Genomic DNA, 26,472 nt, shown 5'->3' with positions numbered 1-26,472 from the left:
GTATAAAGATGTATTTATATACATATTCATGAAATGACTCGTCTCAGAAAAGACTTGGCATGCTACACTGGTCAAAACAATAAAATATCTTGTTTTTGTCAAAAAAGCTGTGATCTCAGTCTAAAGAGATGATGGGTTTCTATCTACTTGTCAGTAACTATTGCAACCCACCATTTTAAGCCCTCAAACAAATGGACGTGCTTGGATCACATTTTGACAAACTTTGTTAGTCCGACAGTGACATCTGGAACTATAAGCGCAGACTTTAGTGACCACTTGCCCACATTTTCATTTTTTCACAAATTTAAAAATAATCAACCCATCTCCCGAAAAACTACTAATTCATATCCTGTAATTGATTATAAAAGTCTAAGAATCATGCTTGAAAACACTAATTGGGACAAAATCTTTTCAAATGATGTCGATTACTTCTATAACGCTTTTTTTGACAAATTATCTGATTGTTCCCAGAAATGTAAATACCAAAAATCAGTAAACACTAAATCTAATCAAACTTTCTTAAAGCCATGGATGACTGAAAACCTTTTGTTGAGCGTTAAAAAGAAATATCGTCTTCATAGAAAACTTCAATCTAACCCACTTAATTTAAAATTGAAGTGCCAATATAACAAACTTAGAAACGATGTTAGCAGGAATTTGAGGGACTCCAAATATAATTATTTTTCGCAAGCTTTCAATAGCTGCACCAGCTCAAAGCAGATTTGGCAGCTTGTAAACTATGAGCTTCTAGGAAAACAAAAGACAAATAGCCATAAACAGCCTTCTAAACTGATTTGTTATCTTAATCCTGATGAACTAGCCATAACGGATGTTGAAAAAGCTAATGAGCTCAATTCCTTTTTTAGTAATATTGGTAAAAGACTGGCCTTGAAATTTGTAAACTTAGTACCTCAACCCCCTATCCAAAATCAAGCATTGTGGCTTGAAAATAATGCTGGTGAAGCTTTTGAATTCCAATACATCGATATAACTGGTTTATTAAAAATTGTAGATACAATAAATTCAAACAAAGCCTCTGGCCTAGATCAAATTACTGCAAAATTTATGAAATCGGTTTCACAGAGTATTGCTTACCCTTTATGTAAGATTTTTAACAAATCACTAGAGACTGGGAAGGTACCTGATGCACTTAAAAAAGCTAAAATATTACCTTTGCACAAAGGGGGTTCTTTAAATGAATGCGGTAATTTTCGTCCAATTTCAATTCTACCAGTCTTTAGTAAAATATTGGAAAAACTTGTTAATCAACAAATTGTTGATTATTTAGAAAATAAATCACTTTTACATAAAAACCAATTTGGATTCAGAAGAGCTAGAGGCACATCTGATGCCATCTCAACTTTTACTAACCAAATTCTAGAATCGTTTGACCGAAGTGAATGTGTTATAGGAATTTTTATAGATTTCAGGAAGGCCTTTGATACGATCGATCACGCAATATTATTTAAAAAACTAGAGCAATTTAATTTTAGTGAGTTAACCATCAGATGGATACAAAGCTATTTAACCCGCCGAACCCAAACAACAAAAATTAATGATACTTTTTCTAACGCTGACAATTTGACTTGTGGCGTACCTCAGGGCTCGGTGCTAGGCCCGACTTTATTCTTAATTTACATAAATGATCTTTGTGATTGTTTAACTCATCTAACTCCTATATTGTATGCTGATGATACCAATTTGTTTATGAGTTCAAAGAACCTAAACGACGATTTACCTAAAGTCCAATCTGATCTTGAAAAACTAGCTGATTGGTGTCAAACGAACAAATTAACCATTAACTTTGACAAAACCTGTTTTACTGTTTTTAAAAATTACCAGAGCAAAATTAAATTTGATCAGCCTATTCTTTTTAATAACACTTTTATTAAAGCAATTGATGAAGTCAAATTTCTTGGAGTGTCAATTGATAAAAATTTGAACTGGTCTTCCCACGCTCGTAAGCTTTTATTAGATTTACGGCCTATATCAGGCATCTTTTACCGCATAAGTGCTTTCATTCCAAAAAAATTGCTGATTATGCTTTATTACACACTTATTCACTCCAAATTATGCTATTCAATAGAAACTTATGGCAATGCATCCAAAATTCAGCTTAGCAAAATAATACAGTTTCAAAAGAAAATTGTCAGAATCATTAACCGTAAGCCATTTGGATTTCCAACAAACGATTTATTTAAAACCTCTGATATTTTAACTATTGATAAATTGCATAAATATAAGTTGCTTATTCAAGCCCATAAATTATTTTACTCAAAATGTGATCCAGCACTGCCATTTTATAATACTCGTCATCAATTACTTTCTCTTCCCGTACCTAATCATCTAACTTTAGCCGGTCAACGATCCTCAAACTTTGCAACACCTGCGCTGTGGAATCGACTACCTAATTCAATAAGATCAATAAAATGTCTCGGTAAATATAAGGTGGAACTGAGGCACCATCTCCAGTCTGGAGAGTGAGTGTTACGGTCTGGTTTTTGTGCTGCTGACTCGGGCTCGCGTACCACTGGCTTTGCCATTTCGCAATGGGCCCCATCATCATTTCTTACTTATTGTTATTTTTTTCACGCATTGGTTAATTATATTTTGTCTCGAGTATTAATTCAATTGTGTAATCTTTAAAGGTGAAATAAAACACACACACACACACACACACACACACACACACACACACACACGCACACACACACACACACACACACACGCACGCACGCACGCACGCACGCACGCACGCACGCACGCACGCACGCACGCACGCACGCACGCACGCACGCACGCACGCACGCACGCACGCACGCACGCACACACACACACACACACACACACACGCACGCACGCACGCACACACACCCACACACACACACACACACACACACACACACACACACACACACACACACACGCACACACACACACACACACACACACACACACACACACACACATTCATTTCAATACATGACTCACTAATTCTATAAAAATCTTATATACCTCTCATCTTCTCTTACGGTCTCGGTCCTAATGAATATCATGCAACAAACTCACTTTTGTCCTTGGGATCAAAGTCTGATCGAACGACCATCCATATTGGCTAAGAAATCTTTACAATTATTTCAACTCTGTAATATATTTGCTTTATCAGAAGGTAAAGTGACGCCCTTGGCTGGCGGAGGTCATACCTTACGCAGCTTTTGTTGGTCTTTCCAAACACTGCAAGCAACGATTGTAACTGTTGCACCCGTGTGACAGGAGAGAGACTCATCATTTTAAATTCACACTTTCAGAAAATGATTAGGCTACTACTATTCCTAATATTGATTTTACATGATAGTTACACAATGACAGGAAGGGTAACCATCCACCCTACCTACTCAATGACTCACTCACTGGCTGCCCTAAAAACTGACAAATCTACACGAGTTACAGTTAACTCAAACTACTGCAAAAATATTACCAGTCGCGGTAAAAGATTGTTGCAAAAATCAATCTATGAATAATAACAAGTCCTGTTGTAGGGGTAGCTGAGGACCAGACAAGTAGCAGACTATGCCTCAATGTGACATCTGACATTTCATCCTTAAACTGCTTTGTCCATCTTATGCTGCGACAACTACGAATGAGATGAAGCCCTTGACCTTACTTGAGCATTTAAGAATGCTATAAAACGCTGACCTTTCATTTGAACTGTGTAAGGTTTGATTACATAATCAAGGTCAGCATATGACAGCATCTTTCGCAATGCATTCATCCTGCAGAATGTGAAATTCAAATCATATCAGTAAAGTATTTGGCGCTGTTTTGGACTGCAAGAAAGAAATGTATGTATACCTATTATATATTGCAAATATAACTATAATATATTACGAGTATAACTATTATATATTACAAGTATAACTATAATATATTATATGTATAACTCTTATTATTGAGAGCAAACTTAGTAGAGGTAAGCTCAAATGCTACTTTACCAACTGAAGCATTCCTATTTCTGTCTATCAACAACACACTCAGGTGTAACTATACCTTCCTAGACCAGAGGCTATTTCTCTCATTACTCAATAGACTGGGCTGACCTTTCCGGCAGCTGTGGTATGTTTGTGTGGATACCGGATGCAGCTATTACAGATTATCAGCCAGCCTCTTTGTATTTGCAGGCATTTACCCACTATCTACCCACTATCTACCCACTATTTACCCACCATCTACTCACTATCTAGCCACTATCTATCCAATAGCATACTAACTGTACACTGTTGTGCACCAATATACCGTCAATTGTCTGTCCACTATCTGTTCAACTATTTGTCTTCTTGTGATCAGCTAGCTACCAACTATCTGACTCCTTGCTCATCACTAACCACCAACTAGCTGTCCATATATTGGAGAAGAGGACAGGAGTGCAATTCTCAGTACCAAAACTGCCTTTCTCACCAGCCTTCTGATCACTATTGTTTGGCATCTACGCTAAACGTTAGTAGGCTTCATTCAACTACCAAACTAAATCAATTGATAAGATAGTCAAGTTAATATATTTCAAATCAGTTTAGTATATTTCTTTGTGACTACTAAACTATTTACAGGTCAGAAGAATGACTGCAGCATAAGTGAAACTTGTTTGTGTTGTGACATCATACATTAACTACTTGCATTCAGTTTAAAACCAAAATCTCCTATTGGTCGAATTGAGCTAACACAAACTTTATTTGCGTTCTTGTTTTGCGATGTCTTGGTTGTCAAATCTCTAAAAATTTGAATGATCAGACACCAGACAGCTTGTATCAGCAGTTTAAGCTATTTCCTGAATATCATTTAGACAGCAACTACTCAAGTTATTAGGGTGTGCAGAACATGCTGTATTGTCTCATCTCAACTTCTCCGGTTATCAGCAAGCAAACTTGATTTGTGGCAACTGTTGACTTGACTTCAGAATATATGATATAGTGTGATATACACAATACAACCTCTTCAGTTAATCATTGTGTAATGTTCACCCATAGACCTATTAACTATACTTAATAATAGTATAGTTAATAGGTCTATGTGTTCGCTATTGCTTCAGCAGGAGTGAATGATGAGATATCTGACAAGTGTAACTTCATGTGCCAGTGAGGGTTAAACTCGCTTTGATATTCAGAGATACCCATGCTGAATCTTATAATGTGCATCCTTCTTTATGTTGTGCTTGTTAGATAAATCAGGCTGAGATGGCAGTGCCGATATGGTATAAGTGGGTGATTCTGGCGGCAACTAGTATCAGCACCTTTGCATCCTACGGCTACATCACCGGCAGCGTCTCTATTGGGACTGTCTACTACATTCAGATATACAATGAGAGGATTGTCAGCAGTATAGTTGGACCGGTTCAGACGAGCATGCACAAGATAGCTTGTACGCTGATTAATATTGTCTTGAAATTTTTATCTTCCAATTACATGCACTATATGCTACAACACATACTTCCTATGTACCAGCCATATATACTATATGCTACAACACATACTTCTTATGTACCAGGCATATGTACTATATGTTACAACACATACTTCTTATATACTAGCCATATGTACTATATGCTACAACACATACTTCCTATGTACCAGCCATATATACTATATGCTACAACACATACTTCCTATGTACTAGCCATATGTACTATATGCTACAACACATACTTCTTATGTACCAGCCATATGTATTATATGCTACAACACATACTTCCTATGTACTAGCCATATATACTATATGCTACAACACATACTTCCTATATACTAGCCATATATACTATATGCTACAACACATACTTCTTATGTACCAGCCATATGTATTATATGCTACAACACATACTTCCTATGTACTAGCCATATATACTATATGCTACAACACATACTTCCTATGTACTAGCCATATATACTATATGCTACAACACATACTTCCTATGTACCAGCCATATATACTATATGCTACAACACATACTTCTTATGTACTAGCCATATGCACTATAAGCTACAACACATACTTCCTATGCACCAGCCATATATACTATATGCTACAACACATACTTCTTATGTACTAGCCATATATACTATATGCTACAACACATACTTCCTATGTACCAGCCATATGTACTATATGCTACAACACATACTTCTTATGTACTAGCCATATGCACTATAAGCTACAACACATACTTCCTATGCACCAGCCATATATACTATATGCTACAACACATACTTCTTATATACTAGCCATATGCACTATATGCTACAACACATACTTCCTATGTACTAGCCATATGTACTATAAGCTACAACACATACTTCCTATGCACCAGCCATATATACTATATGCTACAACACATACTTCCTATGTACCAGCCATATGTATTATATGCTACAACACATACTTCCTATGTACCAGCCATATGTACTATATGCTACAACACATACTTCCTGTGTACCAGCCATTTGTACTATATGCTACAACACATACTTCCTATGTACTAGCCATATATACTATATGCTACAACACATACTTCCTATGTACCAGCCATATGTACTATATGCTACAACACATACTTCCTATGCACCAGCCATATATACTATATGCTACAACACATACTTCCTATGTACTAGCCATATGTACTATATGCTACAACACATACTTCTTATGTACTAGCCATATGTACTATATGCTACAACACATACTTCCTATGTACTAGCCATATATACTATATGCTACAACACATACTTCCTATGTACTAGCCATATGTACTATATGCTACAACACATACTTCCTATGTACTAGCCATATATACTATATGCTACAACACATACTTCCTATGTACCAGCCATATGTACTATATGCTACAACACATACTTCCTATGCACCAGCCATATATACTATATGCTACAACACATACTTCCTATGTACTAGCCATATGTACTATATGCTACAACACATACTTCTTATGTACTAGCCATATGTACTATATGCTACAACACATACTTCCTATGTACTAGCCATATATACTATATGCTACAACACATACTTCCTATGTACTAGCCATATATACTATATGCTACAACACATACTTCCTATGTACTAGCCATATATACTATATGCTACAACACATACTTCCTATGTACTAGCCATATGTACTATATGCTACAACACATACTTCCTGTGTACCAGCCATATGTACTATATGCTACAACACATACTTCCTATATACCAGCCATATGTATTATATGCTACAACACATACTTCCTATGTACTAGCCATATATACTATATGCTACAACACATACTTCCTATGTACTAGCCATATGTACTATATGCTACAACACATACTTCTTATGTACTAGCCATATGTACTATATGCTACAACGCATACTTCCTATGTACTAGCCATATATACTATATGCTACAACACATACTTCCTATGTACTAGCCATATATACTATATGCTACAACACATACTTCCTATGTACTAGCCATATATACTATATGCTACAACACATGCTTCTTATGTACTAGCCATATGTACTATATGCTACAACACATACTTCCTATGTACCAGCCATATGTACTATATGCTACAACACATACTTCCTATGCACCAGCCATATATACTATATGCTACAACACATACTTCTTATGTACCAGCCATATGTATTATATGCTACAACACATACTTCCTATGTACCAGCCATATATACTATATGCTACAACACATACTTCCTATGTACCAGCCATATATACTATATGTTACAACACATACTTCTTATATACTAGCCATATGTACTATATGCTACAACACATACTTCCTATGTACTAGCCATATATACTATATGCTACAACACATACTTCTTATGTACTAGCCATATGCACTATATGCTACAACACATACTTCCTGTGTACCAGCCATATGTACTATATGCTACAACACATACTTCCTATGTACTAGCCATATGTACTATATGCTACAACACATACTTCCTATGTACTAGCCATATATACTATATGCTACAACACATACTTCCTATGTACTAGCCATATATACTATATGCTACAACACATACTTCCTATGTACTAGCCATATATACTATATGCTACAACACATACTTCTTATGTACTAGCCATATGTACTATATGCTACAACACATACTTCTTATGCACCAGCCATATATACTATATGCTACAACACATGCTTCCTATGTACCAGCCATATATACTATATGTTACAACACATACTTCCTATGTACCAGCCATATGTACTATATGCTACAACACATACTTCTTATGTACCAGGCATATGTACTATATGTTACAACACATACTTCTTATATACTAGCCATATGTACTTCATGCTACAACACATACTTCCTATGTACCAGCCATATGTACTATATGCTACAACACATACTTCTTATATACCAGCCATATGTATTATATGCTACAACACATACTTCCTATGTACCAGCCATATATACTATATGCTACAACACATACTTCCTATGTACCAGCCATATATACTATATGTTACAACACATACTTCCTATATACCAGGCATATGTACTATATGCTACAACACATACTTCCTATGTACCAGCCATATGTATTATATGCTACAACACATACTTCCTATGTACCAGCCATATGTATTATATGCTACAACACATACTTCCTATGTACTAGCCATATATACTATATGCTACAACACATACTTCCTATGTACTAGCCATATATACTATATGCTACAACACATACTTCCTATGTACCAGGCATATATACTATATGCTACAACACATACTTCCTATGTACTAGCCATATATACTATATGCTACAACACATACTTCTTATGTACCAGCCATATGTATTATATGCTACAACACATACTTCCTATGTACCAGCCATATGTATTATATGCTACAACACATACTTCCTATGTACTAGCCATATATACTATATGCTACAACACATACTTCCTATGTACTAGCCATATATACTATATGCTACAACACATACTTCCTATGTACCAGGCATATATACTATATGCTACAACACATACTTCCTATGTACCAGCCATATATACTATATGCTACAACACATACTTCTTATGTACCAGCCATATATACTATATGTTACAACACATACTTCTTATATACTAGCCATATGTACTATATGCTACAACACATACTTCCTATGTACCAGGCATATATACTATATGCTACAACACATACTTCCTATGTACTAGCCATATATACTATATGCTACAACACATACTTCCTATGTACTAGCCATATATACTATATGCTACAACACATACTTCCTATGTACTAGCCATATATACTATATGCTACAACACATACTTCCTATGTACTAGCCATATATACTATATGCTACAACACATACTTCTTATGTACCAGCCATATATACTATATGCTACAACACATACTTCCTATGCACCAGCCATATGTATTATATGCTACAACACATACTTCCTATGTACCAGCCATATATACTATATGCTACAACACATACTTCCTATGTACCAGCCATATATACTATATGTTACAACACATACTTCTTATATACTAGCCATATGTACTATATGCTACAACACATACTTCCTATGTACCAGGCATATATACTATATGCTACAACACATACTTCCTATGTACCAGCCATATGTACTATATGCTACAACACATACTTCCTATATACTAGCCATATGTACTATATGCTACAACACATACTTCCATGTACCAGGCATATGTACTATATGCTACAACACATACTTCCTATGTACCAGCCATATATACTATATGCTACAACACATACTTCCTATGTACCAGCCATATGTATTATATGCTACAACACATACTTCCTATGTACTAGCCATATATACTATATGCTACAACACATACTTCTTATGTACCAGGCATATGTACCATATGCTACAACACATACTTCTTATATACTAGCCATATGTATTATATGCTACAACACATACTTCCTATGTACCAGCCATATATACTATATGCTACAACACATACTTCCTATGTACCAGCCATATATACTATATGTTACAACACATACTTCTTATATACTAGCCATATGTACTATATGCTACAACACATACTTCCTATGTACTAGCCATATATACTATATGCTACAACACATACTTCCTATGTACTAGCCATATATACTATATGCTACAACACATACTTCCTATGTACTAGCCATATATACTATATGCTACAACACATACTTCTTATGTACCAGCCATATATACTATATGCTACAACACATACTTCCTATGCACCAGCCATATGTATTATATGCTACAACACATACTTCCTATGTACCAGCCATATATACTATATGCTACAACACATACTTCCTATGTACCAGCCATATATACTATATGTTACAACACATACTTCTTATATACTAGCCATATGTACTATATGCTACAACACATACTTCCTATGTACCAGGCATATATACTATATGCTACAACACATACTTCCTATGTACCAGCCATATGTACTATATGCTACAACACATACTTCCTATATACTAGCCATATGTACTATATGCTACAACACATACTTCCTATGTACCAGCCATATATACTATATGCTACAACACATACTTCCTATGTACCAGCCATATGTATTATATGCTACAACACATACTTCCTATGTACTAGCCATATATACTATATGCTACAACACATACTTCTTATGTACCAGGCATATGTACCATATGCTACAACACATACTTCTTATATACTAGCCATATGTATTATATGCTACAACACATACCTCCTGTGTACCAGCCATATGTACTATATGCTACAACACATACTTCCTATGTACCAGCCATATGTATTATATGCTACAACACATACTTCCTATGTACCAGCCATATGTACTATATGCTACAACACATACTTCTTATGTACCAGCCATATATACTATATGCTACAACACATACTTCTTATATACTAGCCATATGTACTATATGCTACAACACATACTTCCTATGTACTAGCCATATGTACTATATGCTACAACACATACTTCTTATGTACCAGGCATATGTACTATATGTTACAACACATACTTCTTATATACTAGCCATATGTACTATATGCTACAACACATACTTCCTATGTACCAGGCATATATACTATATGCTACAACACATACTTCTTATGTACCAGCCATATGTACTATATGCTACAACACATACTTCCTATGTACCAGGCATATGTACTATATGCTACAACACATACTTCTTATGTACCAGCCATATGTATTATATGCTACAACACATACTTCCTATGCACCAGCCATATGTACTATATGCTACAACACATACTTCTTATGTACCAGCCATATGTATTATATGCTACAACACATACTTCCTATGCACCAGCCATATGTACTATATGCTACAACACATACTTCCTATGTACCAGCCATATGTACTATATGCTACAACACATACTTCCTATGTACCAGGCATATATACTATATGCTACAACACATACTTCCTATGTACCAGCCATATATACTATATGCTACAACACATACTTCCTATGTACCAGGCATATATACTATATGCTACAACACATACTTCTTATATACTAGCCATATGTATTATATGCTACAACACATACTTCCTATGTACCAGCCATATGTACTATATGCTACAACACATACTTCCTATGCACCAGCCATATGTACTATATGCTACAGCACATACTTCCTATATACTAGCCATATATACTATATGCTACAACACATACTTCCTATGTACTAGCCATATGTACTATATGCTACAACACATACTTTCTATGTACCAGCCATATGTACTATATGCTACAACACATACTTCTTATGTACCAGGCATATGTACTATATGTTACAACACATACTTCTTATATACTAGCCATATGTACTTTATGCTACAACACATACTTCCTATGTACCAGCCATATGTACTATATGCTACAACACATACTTCTTATGTACTAGCCATATGCACTATATGCTACAACACATACTTCCTGTGTACCAGCCATATGTACTATATGCTACAACACATACTTCTTATGTACCAGCCATATGTACTATATGCTACAACACATACTTCCTATGTACCAGCCATATATACTATATGCTACAACACATACTTCCTATGTACCAGCCATATGTATTATATGCTACAACACATACTTCCTATGTACTAGCCATATATACTATATGCTACAACACATACTTCTTATGTACCAGCCATATATACTATATGCTACAACACATACTTCCTATGTACCAGCCATATGCACTATATGCTACAACACATACTTCCTATATACCAGCCATATATACTATATGCTACAACACATACTTCCTATGTACTAGCCATATGTACTATATGCTACAACACATACTTCCTATGTACCAGCCATATGTACTATATGCTACAACACATACTTCTTATGTACCAGGCATATGTACTATATGTTACAACACATACTTCTTATATACTAGCCATATGTACTTTATGCTACAACACATACTTCCTATGTACCAGCCATATGTACTATATGCTACAACACATACTTCTTATGTACCAGCCATATATACTATATGCTACAACACATACTTCTTATGTACTAGCCATATGCACTATATGCTACAACACATACTTCCTGTGTACCAGCCATATGCACTATATGCTACAACACATACTTCCTGTGTACCAGCCATATGTACTATATGCTACAACACATACTTCCTATGTACTAGCCATATATACTATATGCTACAACACATACTTCTTATGTACCAGGCATATGTACTATATGTTACAACACATACTTCCTATGTACCAGGCATATATACTATATGCTACAACACATACTTCTTATATACTAGCCATATGTACTATATGCTTCAACACATACTTCTTATGTACTAGCCATATATACTATATGCTACAACACATACTTCCTATGTACCAGCCATATGTATTATATGCTACAACACATACTTCCTATGTACCAGCCATATGTACTTTATGCTACAACACATACTTCCTATGTACTAGCCATATATACTATATGCTACAACACATACTTCCTATGTACCAGCCATATATACTATATGTTACAACACAAACTTCCATGTACCAGCCATATGTACTATATGCTACAACACATACTTCCTATGTACCAGCCATATGTACTATATGCTACAACACATACTTCTTATGTACTAGCCATATATACTATATGCTACAACACATACTTCCTATGTACTAGCCATATGTACTATATGCTACAACACATACTTCCTATGTACCAGCCATATGTACTATATGCTACAACACATACTTCATGTACCAGCCATATGTACTATATGCTACAACACATACTTCCTATGTACCAGGCATATATACTATATGCTACAACACATACTTCTTATGTACTAGCCATATATACTATATGCTACAACACATACTTCCTATGTACCAGCCATATATACTATATGCTACAACACATACTTCTTATGTACTAGCCATATATACTATATGCTACAACACATGCTTCCTATGTACTAGCCATATGTATTATATGCTACAACACATACTTCTTATATACTAGCCATATGTACTATATGCTACAACACATACTTCCTATGCACCAGCCATATATACTATATGCTACAACACATACTTCTTATGTACCAGGCATATGTACTATATGTTACAACACATACTTCCTATGTACCAGGCATATATACTATATGTTACAACACATACTTCTTATGTACCAGCCATATGTACTATATGCTACAACACATACTTCCTATGTACCAGCCATATGTATTATATGCTACAACACATACTTCCTATATACCAGCCATATATACTATATGCTACAACACATACTTCCTATGCACCAGGCATATATACTATATGCTACAACACATACTTCTTATATACTAGCCATATGTACTATATGTTACAACACATACTTCCTATGTACCAGCCATATATACTATATGCTACAACACATACTTCTTATGTACCAGGCATATGTACTATATGTTACAACACATACTTCCTATGTACCAGGCATATATACTATATGCTACAACACATACTTCTTATATACTAGCCATATGTACTATATGCTACAACACATGCTTCCTATGCACCAGGCATATATACTATATGCTACAACACATACTTCTTATGTACCAGCCATATATACTATATGCTACAACACATACTTCTTATATACTAGCCATATGTACTATATGCTACAACACATACTTCCTATGTACCAGCCATATATACTATATGCTACAACACATACTTCCTATGTACCAGCCATATGTACTATATGCTACAACACATACTTCCTGTGTACCAGCCATATATACTATATGCTACAACACATACTTCTTATGTACCAGGCATATGTACTATATGTTACAACACATACTTCCTATGTACCAGGCATATGTACTATATGCTACAACACATACTTCCTATATACCAGCCATATGTACTATATGCTACAACACATACTTCCTATGTACCAGCCATATATACTATATGCTACAACACATACTTCTTATATACTAGCCATATGTACTATATGCTTCAACACATACTTCTTATGTACTAGCCATATGTACTTTATGCTACAACACATACTTCCTATGTACCAGCCATATATACTATATGTTACAACACATACTTCCTATGTACCAGGCATATATACTATATGCTACAACACATACTTCTTATATACCAGGCATATGTACTATATGTTACAACACATACTTCCTATGTACCAGGCATATGTACTATATGCTACAACACATACTTCCTATATACCAGCCATATGTACTATATGCTACAACACATACTTCCTATGTACCAGCCATATATACTATATGCTACAACACATACTTCTTATATACTAGCCATATGTACTATATGCTTCAACACATACTTCTTATGTACTAGCCATATGTACTTTATGCTACAACACATACTTCCTATGTACCAGCCATATGTACTATATGCTACAACACATACTTCCTATGTACCAACCATATATACTATATGCTACAACACATGCTTCCTATGCACCAGCCATATGTACTATATGCTACAACACATACTTCTTATGTACCAGGCATATGTACTATATGCTACAACACATACTTCTTATATACTAGCCATATGTACTTTATGCTACAACACATACTTCTTATGTACCAGGCATATGTACTATATGCTACAACACATACTTCCTATGCACCAGCCATATGCACTATATGCTACAACACATACTTCCTATGCACCAGCCATATGTACTATATGCTACAACACATACTTCTTATGTACCAGCCATATGTATTATATGCTACAACACATACTTCCTATATACCAGCCATATGTATTATATGCTACAACACATACTTCCTATGTACCAGCCATATGCACTATATGCTACAACACATACTTCCTATGCACCAGCCATATGTACTATATGCTACAACACATACTTCTTATGTACCAGCCATATGTATTATATGCTACAACACATACTTCCTATATACCAGGCATATATACTATATGCTACAACACATACTTCCTATGTACTAGCCATATGTACTATATGCTACAACACATACTTCCTATGTACTAGCCATATATACTATATGCTACAACACATACTTCTTATATAATAGCCATATGTACTATATGTTACAACACATACTTCCTATGTACCAACCATATATACTATATGCTACAACACATGCTTCCTATGCACCAGCCATATGTACTATATGCTACAACACATACTTCTTATGTACCAACCATATATACTATATGCTACAACACATGCTTCCTATGCACCAGCCATATGTACTATATGCTACAACACATACTTCTTATGTACCAGGCATATGTACTATATGCTACAACACATACTTCTTATATACTAGCCATATGTACTTTATGCTACAACACATACTTCTTATGTACCAGGCATATGTACTATATGCTACAACACATACTTCCTATGTACCAGCCATATGTATTATATGCTACAACACATACTTCCTATGCACCAGCCATATGTACTATATGCTACAACACATACTTCCTATGCACCAGCCATATGCACTATATGCTACAACACATACTTCCTATGTACCAGCCATATATACTATATGCTACAACACATACTTCCTATGCACCAGCCATATGTACTATATGCTACAACACATACTTCTTATGTACCAGCCATATGTATTATATGCTACAACACATACTTCCTATATACCAGCCATATGTATTATATGCTACAACACATACTTCCTATGTACCAGCCATATGCACTATATGCTACAACACATACTTCCTATGCACCAGCCATATATACTATATGCTACAACACATACTTCTTATGTACCAGCCATATATACTATATGCTACAACACATACTTCTTATATAATAGCCATATGTACTATATGTTACAACACATACTTCCTATGTACTAGCCATATGTACTATATGCTACAACACATACTTCCTATGTACTAGCCATATATACTATATGCTACAACACATACTTCTTATATAATAGCCATATGTACTATATGTTACAACACATACTTCCTATGTACCAGGCATATGTACTATATGTTACAACACATACTTCCTATGTACCAGGCATATATACTATATGCTACAACACATACTTCTTATATACTAGCCATATGTACTATATGCTACAACACATACCTCCTGTGTACCAGCCATATGTACTTTATGCTACAACACATAATTTCTATGTACTAGCCATATATACTATATGCTACAACACATACCTCCTGTGTACCAGCCATATGTACTTTATGCTACAACACATAATTTTTATGTACCAGCCATATATACATAAACACAAGACATGTTTAGCTAGTGACATAGTGACATGTATAGAAATGTTCGAGTTGCAGATAAACACATGACCGCTGTAGCTAGCGTAATAGTGACACATGTGTAGAAATATTAGCATGACAGCAGCTGTAGCTAGCGTAATAGTGACACATGTGTAGAAATATTAGCATGACAGCAGCTGTAGCTAGCGTAATAGTGACACATGTGTAGAAATATTAGCATGACAGCAGCTGTAGCTAGCGTAATAGTGACACATGTGTAGAAATGTGTAGCTATTGACATAGTGGCATGTATTAGAAAACTTGGCAAGCTAAGTTTTCATAAGGCTGGTGACAGAAATTTGTTTTCACTTGTCCACTGCTACTTCAATAATGCTGGTCCTATTATTTTGCTAGCCTCAACTCGTTTCAACTTATAAAACAATTTGAAAAAGCTGGATAAAATATTACCAAGTATGAAAAGACCGCAAAGCAATTGGATTTTACAGTTGCGTGTGTTTTTAATGTTTCAGCTTGAAAATATTCCCTCAATGTTTGTCTTAGCATGTCATAGGAGTAATATTACACCATCGTTTGACCCACTATTTATTCACCAGAGAACATTTACTAGGAACACAAGTAACAAACAGGTCATTTTCAGCAGTAAGACTTTATATTCAGCCGTGTTTCAGGCTTGCCCTCATTCTACCTACACAAGAAATTGGGTAGCAAGTGGCTGCAGCTTATAGGAGGCATTTTTCTCTCAGGAGGGATAGCTCTAACGGCCGTCACTTCTTCTTCATGGCAAGCACTGTTGCTGACCGGAATCGTCTCAGGTAAATCTGGCAGCATGTTTCCTCGGCATTAAACGATTCATATTTACCCAGTTTATAAAATGTACCGATATTGAAGGTTCTGGAAGTGGGATGTTACACGTAGCCACTACCAACATAATAAAAGAACATTTTCCAGGCAAACAGATCGGGCCGTTTGGTGCCACCTGCTTGTCGTTGTTCTTGGCTACAATAGTGGCCCCTCAACTCTGGAGATATTTGATGACTGCTCTGACCTGGCAACTGGCTCTCGTTACTATAGGTGAGTTTATCAACTTGCATTTCCGTCTCCATCTTAGAAAGAGTGCACCCTTTGTGTTTCATTTTAGCAGAGGTGTGGCAGTCAATAATACCCTTTTAACAGTTTCAGTAATTAAGATGTTGGAGTGAGGCTATTGTGCGTCACTTTGGTAACTACATGACAGCCCCTACTAGATATGGCAGCTAGACTAACGATAACATCAAAGTTACACCATAGTTGTAATAAACCCTAAACAACTTAGTTGTTTAGATCAGAGCTCAACCTAACTGGTTAAAAGGGGTTCAGACAACATTTTTCTAGCAAATTTGTAACACTCAAACCTTGACATATTGTTCATGATTTAATGTATTTTTGTAAATATATATTATATATCATGCTACAGACAGTACTGTTTCGGCTATTTAAGCCTCATCAGTGCAGCTCAGAGCTTAGGCAAGGGACACAAATCCCATTACCCATGAGAGTTGACTTCCTGCCACGAAACAACTAAGTTGCCTCGCAGACTTTAAGAAAGTCAATGTGCTGACACCAGAGTGCTCAAATCACAAAAGTGATGAGCTTTGCACAAAGGCTAATAGTGCCGCACCTCTCACAGAGTGCTCAACCAAACCGAAGTGAGGGAGCATATACTCATATATATATTATATATCATATATATTATATATACAATGTATACTAGATGAATGCATGTAGTTGCATGGGTAATAAACGCAGCTTATAAACAGTAGCAGGTAATGCAGTTGCCATTGGCTAAGCTGACTAATTAGCAAATGGAAAAATTAGCAACTTGGTTAGTTTGAGTAACGTAAGCTAGTGACTTGAGCTTGCTTATAAATATTGTTAAACTTATTATAATAAGAACTTTGAGCCGTGAGCCATGAAGCCAGCTTGTGTGACATTAAGCATCACACAACGTCATAATGTGTACTTTACTTGATGTAATTGTGAAAGTTAGCTCTGTGTTCACGTATGCGTGTATGTCTATTATAGAAGAGCAGAAGAGGACAGCTGTATGTATAATGTATTGAACTGTAATGTAGAAGTGTAATACTGAACTGATTTGCCATAACCAGGAACTTTGCTCATATAGTAGGAAAACATGTTCTAGAATATGCCAGAATAATAGTAAACATGACTTGCGCAATTCTTGTCATGCACACAAGTGTATAACAGTATAACATATAAACAAGACTAGTAAATGATGCAATAATGTAAGCATGAGTAATAGTCTAGAAGGTTCTGGATTATACTATACTATGACAGTAATAAGTATGTTCACAATTATTCATCACTATGATCAGTTGGATACGTAGTCTAGCAATTTGATTTAGCGTGGCTGTCTGCAGACAGCCACGCTAAACAGGTGCACTCAATTTGAACTCGGAGGTTCCGAATTGAAATCTAGTGCAAAGCAGATTTTTCATTTCTAAACTTTTATCGCTATAACTGAACACACGAACGACAGACAAACAACAACCACTAAGATTTATATATATAAACAAGATATATATATATATATCTATATATATATCTAGTATATCTAGAGATCATTTTAATTTTACCTGATAAATGGTAACAACCATGAAACTTTAAGTAGTAAAATGTTTTAAAAGTTTTCAGTTCTTAATATATTTTATATCTAGTATATGTATATTATTAGACAACTTTTAACTAAAGTCTTTTTGCGGCAGCTACAATGTTGCTTTGTGTTTAGCACTGGTTAGGTTGTCACTGATGGTTTTAATAAGATGGTGCAGTGTAGGGGCAGTACTTATAAAATTTCGAAAGGATAGCTCTGTGCATGCCTGCCGTTGATATTAATTCATCCCTTTTATTTAGTGTTGCTAGTTCTGGTTTGAACATTATGTAATATCTTTTAATAGACATAAATTACAGCAGCCTTTTATTCTGTTGTTGTAGGGTTGGGCAAGTGCTTTTATTATCCAAGTTGCATGTATCTCAAAACTTTGGTTGTTGTTTTTGAAATTCCATATGTATTTATAAAGTTCTGTCTAATTTTATTTATTGTTTTTATTGAATAAAGCTGTGTGGTTATTGTATTTGGATTTGAATTCTGTTGTACATAATTCATTGTATGATTCTGTTTTTATATCAGTTTTATTTGTTATTTCAGCTTGGTATATTATGTTTTTTGGGGATGTTTGATATTTCTCCAGTGTTATTGTCTTTTTATCTGCAATTGCAGACAAAAATACCGCATTGCAGACCAAACATATAATATATAAGTACAGGCACTCCTACAACATTGCAGATCAAACACATAATATATAAGTACAGTAGGCACTCCTACAACATTGCAGACCAAACACATAATATATAAGTACAGGCACTCCTACAACATTGCAGATCAAACACATAATATATAAGTACAGTAGGCACTCCTACAACATTGCAGACCAAACACATAATATATAAGTACAGTAGGCACTCCTACAACATTGCAGATCAAACACATAATATATAAGTACAGTAGGCACTCCTACAACATTGCAGACCAAACACATAATATATAAGTACAGTAGGCACTCCTACAACATTGCAGACCAAACACATAATATATAAGTACAGTAGGCACTCCTACAACATAAATAATGCGTTCCAGGAACGTTTACGTTACGCTGTAGAGATTTTAAGCTAGATGAACAGTACATGCCTAATCTGTTCCAAGATCTTTCTTAACTCGCTCCTTTGGCAACACAAAAAGGAAAAACTAGACTTAACTTTTGATTTGTGGGCTGTACAGTAACTGCAGTATTATCGGTTTGCCCCAACAACTTTTCTCTTTTTTTGACTAAGTTGACAGGTTTTATAGACAATGATTGCGGTAATTTTACAATAAGTTGATAAGGAGCGCACATCTTCCATATTCAGTTACAATGATTTGCTTATGTTTTTTAAACAGCAAAGTCTATTCCACAAAATAAAACTAATAACAAATATTTTACTCGTGTACAATAAAGCAAAACAAAATATATTTTACTATAAAATGAGTGGTAATAGCTGTTCGTCGTCTACGTGTATTCAGGGCTCAAGGTTAGGATAAAAGAAAACTTTCAACAGTACCCAACTCGTGACATTCAGACTGGTAGACCATTATACTGTAACACCTGCACCAATCAATTGGCTTCAAGTATTTATGAATAATTGTGCAGTTACCTGTTCTTGTTTTTCTACACATCTGACAACTTATCACGATGAAGTAGAATGTCATGGAAGTTGTATACATAATAGACTAGCTGAATGCCCGGCGTGGCACTGGTGATAATATACATGTACTTACCCAATGAATTTGAGTAACTTACCTCGTGAACCAGAAAAGGTAAGCTTAACTTTACTGAAACAATTACGTGCCTGCAGATGGCTTAATAATCGTTACGGTAAGCATAACTGACAACCATACTAGTTAATGACCCCCAGAGCTTCAGACGTGATTATTTTAACTAATGTAATAAATGCTATGCTGTAGTTTACGGCATAATTATAAAAGTTTTCACAACTGTTTTATTCCCAATCAGATGAAAGACTGATGAAGATGTATGATTATTTTGTTTTCTTTTACAGAATCAGAAATATAGAATTAGTTTGTGTGTTTATCTCTAAGACAAGTCTATGCTCTTGTAGGGTGTGTACTAACTGTCAACATAGCCTGTGGTCTCACATATGTCAAAAGAGATAAGGACCTTCTTCAAGTAGACCACCAAAAGGAAGACAAGAAGCTCCAGCTCTTCCCAAAAAGAGCATCAACAAGCATTTACATCATCCCAGACTCAGAGGGAAACGAGCTTGTTAATAGAACAAACATGGACATTCGTCTGTCTCAGAGAAGCCTTACTGGAGTAAGTGCTTGCTTTCGGAGAAATTGTAATGCATGCCGTGATAAATATAGTAAAAGCATTCACAGGCTGTTGTTTCTGAGTAAGGAATTGAAGTTCTTGATGCCAGCTTACACTGCGGCCATTTGTAATTGGTTTTTTAATGACAGGATGATGTTGTCTCCAAAGATAAGACTAAATTCTCAGAGAAAAAGCTATCAGATTTAGATGAAGACTCAGAGGAAGCAAAGGATGATAACATGTTACAGACTTTGAGAAAACCCGAGGTAGCCTTCAAACTGTTAGTCATTCAACAGTTATTAAACTTTTCATATCATCACAATCAACAGCTTTGTGTGCTTACTGATATCTCATCAGATCTGCATGACTGTTACAGTCAATAGCCCTGCTAGTGGTTGCTGGCTTGTACTCTGGCGGTGTTGACTCTTGCTTCACAGTACTGGGGGACTATGCAGAAAGGACACTTGGACTGACTAATGACCAGGTAGACGTTAATAATAGTTATAATATACCACATAGTTTGTTAGACTGCGCGTAAGTGATAAAACTAGCTCTACCTTATAATAGAGTACTGATAAATCTATTGGCGCCTACAATGGCAGACTTTAGTTCAATTGTCATAGTCATTTTTCGCCATATTTTCATTGGTAAAAACTTACTTAGTTCTTTTGACTAAGCATTAAACAGAAAATAATTCACTAATAAACTGTAAAAATTAAAATTTATGACATGTCGCATGAAAAGACTAAAATGTTACCTCTGGAAGCCAACCAGAAAGAGTAATCAGGAACAACTCCATAATATCTTATTCATTTTTATTTTCAGTTCCATCAACTGGTTACTATCTGACTCGGGCTAGTATCTGACCCTGGCTAGTGTCTGACTCATGTTAGTATATGACTCAGGCTTTTATCTGACTCAGGTTAGTATTTGACTCAAGCTAGTATCTGACTCAGGTTCGTATCTGACTCAGGCTAGTATCTGACTCAGGTTATTATCTGACTCAGGCTAGTATCTGACTCAAGTTAGTATTTTACTCAGGTTAGTATCTGACTCAGGTTATTATCTGACTCAGGCTAGTATCTGACTCAAGTTACTATCTGACTCAGGTTAGTATCTGACTCAGGCTAGTAATTGACTCAGGTTACTATCTGAATCAGGCTAGTATATGACTCAGGCTAGTATATGACTCAGGCTATTATATGACTCAGGTTAGTATCTGACTCAGGTTAGTATATGACTCATGTTAGCATCTGACTCAGGCTAGTATCTAACTCAAGCTAGTATATGACTCAGGTTAGTATCTGACTCAGGCTAGCATCTTACTCAGGCTAGTATCTAACTCAGGTTAGTATCTGACTCAGGCTATTATCTGACTCAGGTTAGTATCTGACTTAGGCTAGTATCTTATTCAGGCTAGTATCTAGCTCAGGTTAGTATCTGACTCAGGCTAGTATCTGACTCAGGCTAGTATATGACTCAGGTTAGTATCTGACTCAGGTTAGTATATGACTCATGTCAGTATATAACTTAGGTTAGTGTCTGACTCAGGTTAGTATCTGACCAAGGTTTTGATTTTTGAAAAAGCTATAATGAAAGTATGAAATAAACAATGTAATTACTCTCTCGCTACTTGTAGTATAATTCACTCCTTTGTAGTATAATATAGCAAAACATAGTATAATATGATAGGTTACAATATATTACAATAAATTACATTGTAACATAGTATAATTTTCGATTGTATAGTAAAATATAAAGTAGTAAAATCGATTACAATGTAAAACAATAAAATAAATCATGTTGTAAAATAACATGATTTAATGTAATCTACTATAATATAATACAATATAACAAAGTATAACACAAAATTAATATAATATAAAATGGTATAGTACAAAATAGTACAATAAAATCTTACCAATATAAAATAGTATAAGATAATATAATATTAATTAATATAATTACAATTTAATCATATACATGTACCATCAAATATTATAATGTAACACAATATAACAGAGTAAGGTTATAATATATTATAATATCGCATAATACAGTTGAGCATAACATATCATTGTGCAGTATAAGATAATATAAGCTAATATCACATTATTTAATACAATATGATATAAAATAATACAATATAGTATAATATGTAACATATATATCATAAGGTGTAATATTTTATAGGATAATACAATAAAATATAATTTTGTATAATATCATATCATATACATGTAACATAATATAATGCATCATAGAATAGTTTGTAATAAAGATTGTAATATGATATAACATAGTAAAATACACTATATGACAAAATACCAAAATATAATATGCTATATGAGGGTATGAACAGATATATTATGTTATGGTAAGTATATTATGATATAATACAATATCATGAAACTGACATAATATAACTAAACATGTTATACTGAGATATTACACATATACGTATATTCTTTATTACAGATAGCCAATACTCTATCCATTCAAGGAATTACACAGATTATCTCTGCTGTTGTCTATCTTCTACTGACTGCCTGTACAGAGTTCAGTGCTGTCTTACTACAAACTGTCAGCATTTTTGTTCTCGCTATTTCCATCTTTACCTTGACCTTCATCAAGTCTGAAGGTATGTATAACTAAATTAAATACAAGGCCACTTCACTTGAGTATTGCCTACATCAGAATAACAGCTAATCGCTCTTTGGTTTAGAAAGGAAATTTGTACCTCATAACTTTACGCTGTACATATGACCTTCTTGCTATTCAAACTATTGGTTTTTATTGTTCCGAACATCCAGAAGCTGTGGTCTAATTATAATACCATTAAAAAAATTCTCTTACCACTTCCTAATAGTGTTGTCACCTTGACGGCGGTGGAAAGGCACAGTGACTGTGATTATGAGCCTGGCTGTTGTTGAGATGAGTGTTTGTACTGACATCACAGACATATTGTCACTTGAGTTACGTAACATTTCTTTATGTTTTCTGATAGGACCAGGCTGATGCTTCTCAACAGCACTTTAAATTTCACTGTTCTACTCCTAAACCCTTTGCCTCTCACTGCCTCTCTTTTCATTTACAGTGCAGCTTTATGTCATAATTGGAATCATAGGGTTCTTCAAAGCTTTTACCACAGGAAATGCTGTCCCTCTGACCTTAGAGTTATCCAGTCCCCAGAGAATGATGAGACTGTATGTAGTCAAGTGTCTTATAGATGGTTTGGGACTAGCAGGAGTACCTTTCCTCGCAGGTGGTAACCGGGATATTGGCTCTCTATCTACTTATCTCCTTATCTACCTTTCTACCTATTTATCTGTCTACTTCTCTATCTGTTTTTCTATGTATCTATAACAGACATATATATTACAGTGTACATACAACAGACATATATATTACAGTGTACATACAACAGACATATATATTACAGTGTACATACAACAGACATAAATATTACAGTGTACATACAACAGACATATATATTACAATGTACATCCAGGAGACATATATTACAGTGTACATACAATAGATATATATATTACCGTGTACATACAATAGACATATATATTACAGTGTACATCCAGGAGACAGTCAATGAGAAAGCAGCTCTCTACCTAGCATCAGCAGCACTTCTTACCTCTGCCGGTGTCCTCACACCTTTCCTCAAGAAAGTTCTTCAGAAGCCAAGACGAAAATGGAACAACGAAGTTACCCAAGATTCCATTGGGATCACCAGTTTTGTTAGCTATTAGCAAAAGTCGGCTAGTACTACACGTTTGTGTTACACTATAAATGCCAAAGTGGTTTGGTGTTATTAGAGGGAGAGAGAGAGAGAGCTACTGTATAGGCCCATTTATCCTTTATGAATGTATCTTTGTGCCACATTGTTACTGGCCTATCTGTTGTCTACTAAAGTTCATAGAAGTATTTTTGTGTCACATTGTTGGTGACCTATTTGTTCTCTACTAAAATTCATAGAGGTATCTTTGTGTCACATTGTTAGTGGCCTATTCTTTCTCTACTGAAATTCATAGAAGTATCTCTGTGTCACACTGTTAGTGACCTATTTGTTGTCTACTAAATTTATAGTACAAGTATTTCAATCTATCCTGTTTATGAAAATGAATTAGAATAACACACAGAGACAACAATCAAACCCTCAAGAGAGAGCTACAAGGCTTGATAGGGAGAGCCTTATACAGCGCATCAGCCTTTGGACCAACAATGCTAAGCCTCAGTTTAGCGAAAATGTCAAAAGCAAGCTTGCCATTTAACGTACTATATAAGGCTATGCTCTGCCATGTAAGTTTTACATAAAAAAGAAAATAGCTGCGTATAAAGATGTATTTATATACATATTCATGAAATGACCCGTCTCAGAAAAGACTTGGCATGCTACACTGGTCAAAACAATAAAATATCTTGTTTTTGTCAAAAAAAGCTGTGATCTCAGTCTAAAGAGATGCTGGGTTTCTATCCACTTGTCAGTACATTCATTTCAATAC

General features: G+C 35.0%; 2 protein-coding genes across 3 annotated transcripts; both read left to right on the top strand.

The window, feature by feature from the left end:
- Positions 1-5,228: 5,228 nt before the first annotated feature.
- Positions 5,229-21,755, top strand: LOC137399699 (monocarboxylate transporter 9-like). Its single transcript, XM_068085899.1, has 5 exons — positions 5,229-5,412; positions 17,699-17,842; positions 17,919-18,101; positions 20,022-20,095; positions 21,744-21,755. The coding sequence occupies exons 1-5, from the start codon at positions 5,229-5,231 to the stop codon at positions 21,753-21,755; spliced, it is 597 nt and encodes a 198-aa protein (XP_067942000.1).
- A 76-nt stretch (positions 21,756-21,831) lies between these two features.
- Positions 21,832-26,119, top strand: LOC137399642 (uncharacterized). Of its 2 annotated transcripts, none has more exons than XM_068085831.1 (6): positions 21,832-21,958; positions 22,105-22,221; positions 22,332-22,439; positions 24,434-24,596; positions 25,053-25,220; positions 25,541-26,119. In XM_068085831.1, exons 1-6 carry the CDS (start codon positions 21,923-21,925, stop codon positions 25,717-25,719), a joined length of 771 nt encoding a protein of 256 aa, XP_067941932.1. In that variant the 5' UTR covers positions 21,832-21,922; the 3' UTR covers positions 25,720-26,119. The 2 variants fall into 2 exon arrangements, with proteins under 2 accessions (XP_067941932.1, XP_067941931.1); XM_068085830.1 differs by having other exon boundaries at positions 25,053-25,223.
- The last annotated feature ends 353 nt before the right edge of the window (positions 26,120-26,472 follow it).

The sequence above is a fragment of the Watersipora subatra genome, chromosome 7, assembly GCF_963576615.1.
Source record: "Watersipora subatra chromosome 7, tzWatSuba1.1, whole genome shotgun sequence".
Taxonomy (NCBI): Eukaryota; Metazoa; Bryozoa; class Gymnolaemata; order Cheilostomatida; family Watersiporidae; genus Watersipora; species Watersipora subatra.
Note: the sequence above shows the minus strand (reverse complement) of the source record. Positions and strands in the feature narration are given on the sequence as shown.

What these genes read in the sequence shown, in the direction of transcription:
- LOC137399642 (XM_068085830.1), top strand. Translation starts at nt 21,923, where the DNA reads ATGGACATTCGTCTGTCTCAGAGAAGCCTTACTGGA. An exon ending in CTCAGAGAAGCCTTACTGGA is followed by an intron (nt 21,959 to 22,104) that starts GTAAGTGCTTGC and finishes TTTTAATGACAG; the next exon opens with GATGATGTTGTCTCCAAAGA. An exon ending in AGACTTTGAGAAAACCCGAG is followed by an intron (nt 22,222 to 22,331) that starts GTAGCCTTCAAA and finishes TGACTGTTACAG; the next exon opens with TCAATAGCCCTGCTAGTGGT.
- LOC137399699 (XM_068085899.1), top strand. Translation starts at nt 5,229, where the DNA reads ATGGCAGTGCCGATATGGTATAAGTGGGTGATTCTGGCGGCAACTAGT. An exon ending in GAGCATGCACAAGATAGCTT is followed by an intron (nt 5,413 to 17,698) that starts GTACGCTGATTA and finishes GCCGTGTTTCAG; the next exon opens with GCTTGCCCTCATTCTACCTA. An exon ending in GCTGACCGGAATCGTCTCAG is followed by an intron (nt 17,843 to 17,918) that starts GTAAATCTGGCA and finishes CCGATATTGAAG; the next exon opens with GTTCTGGAAGTGGGATGTTA.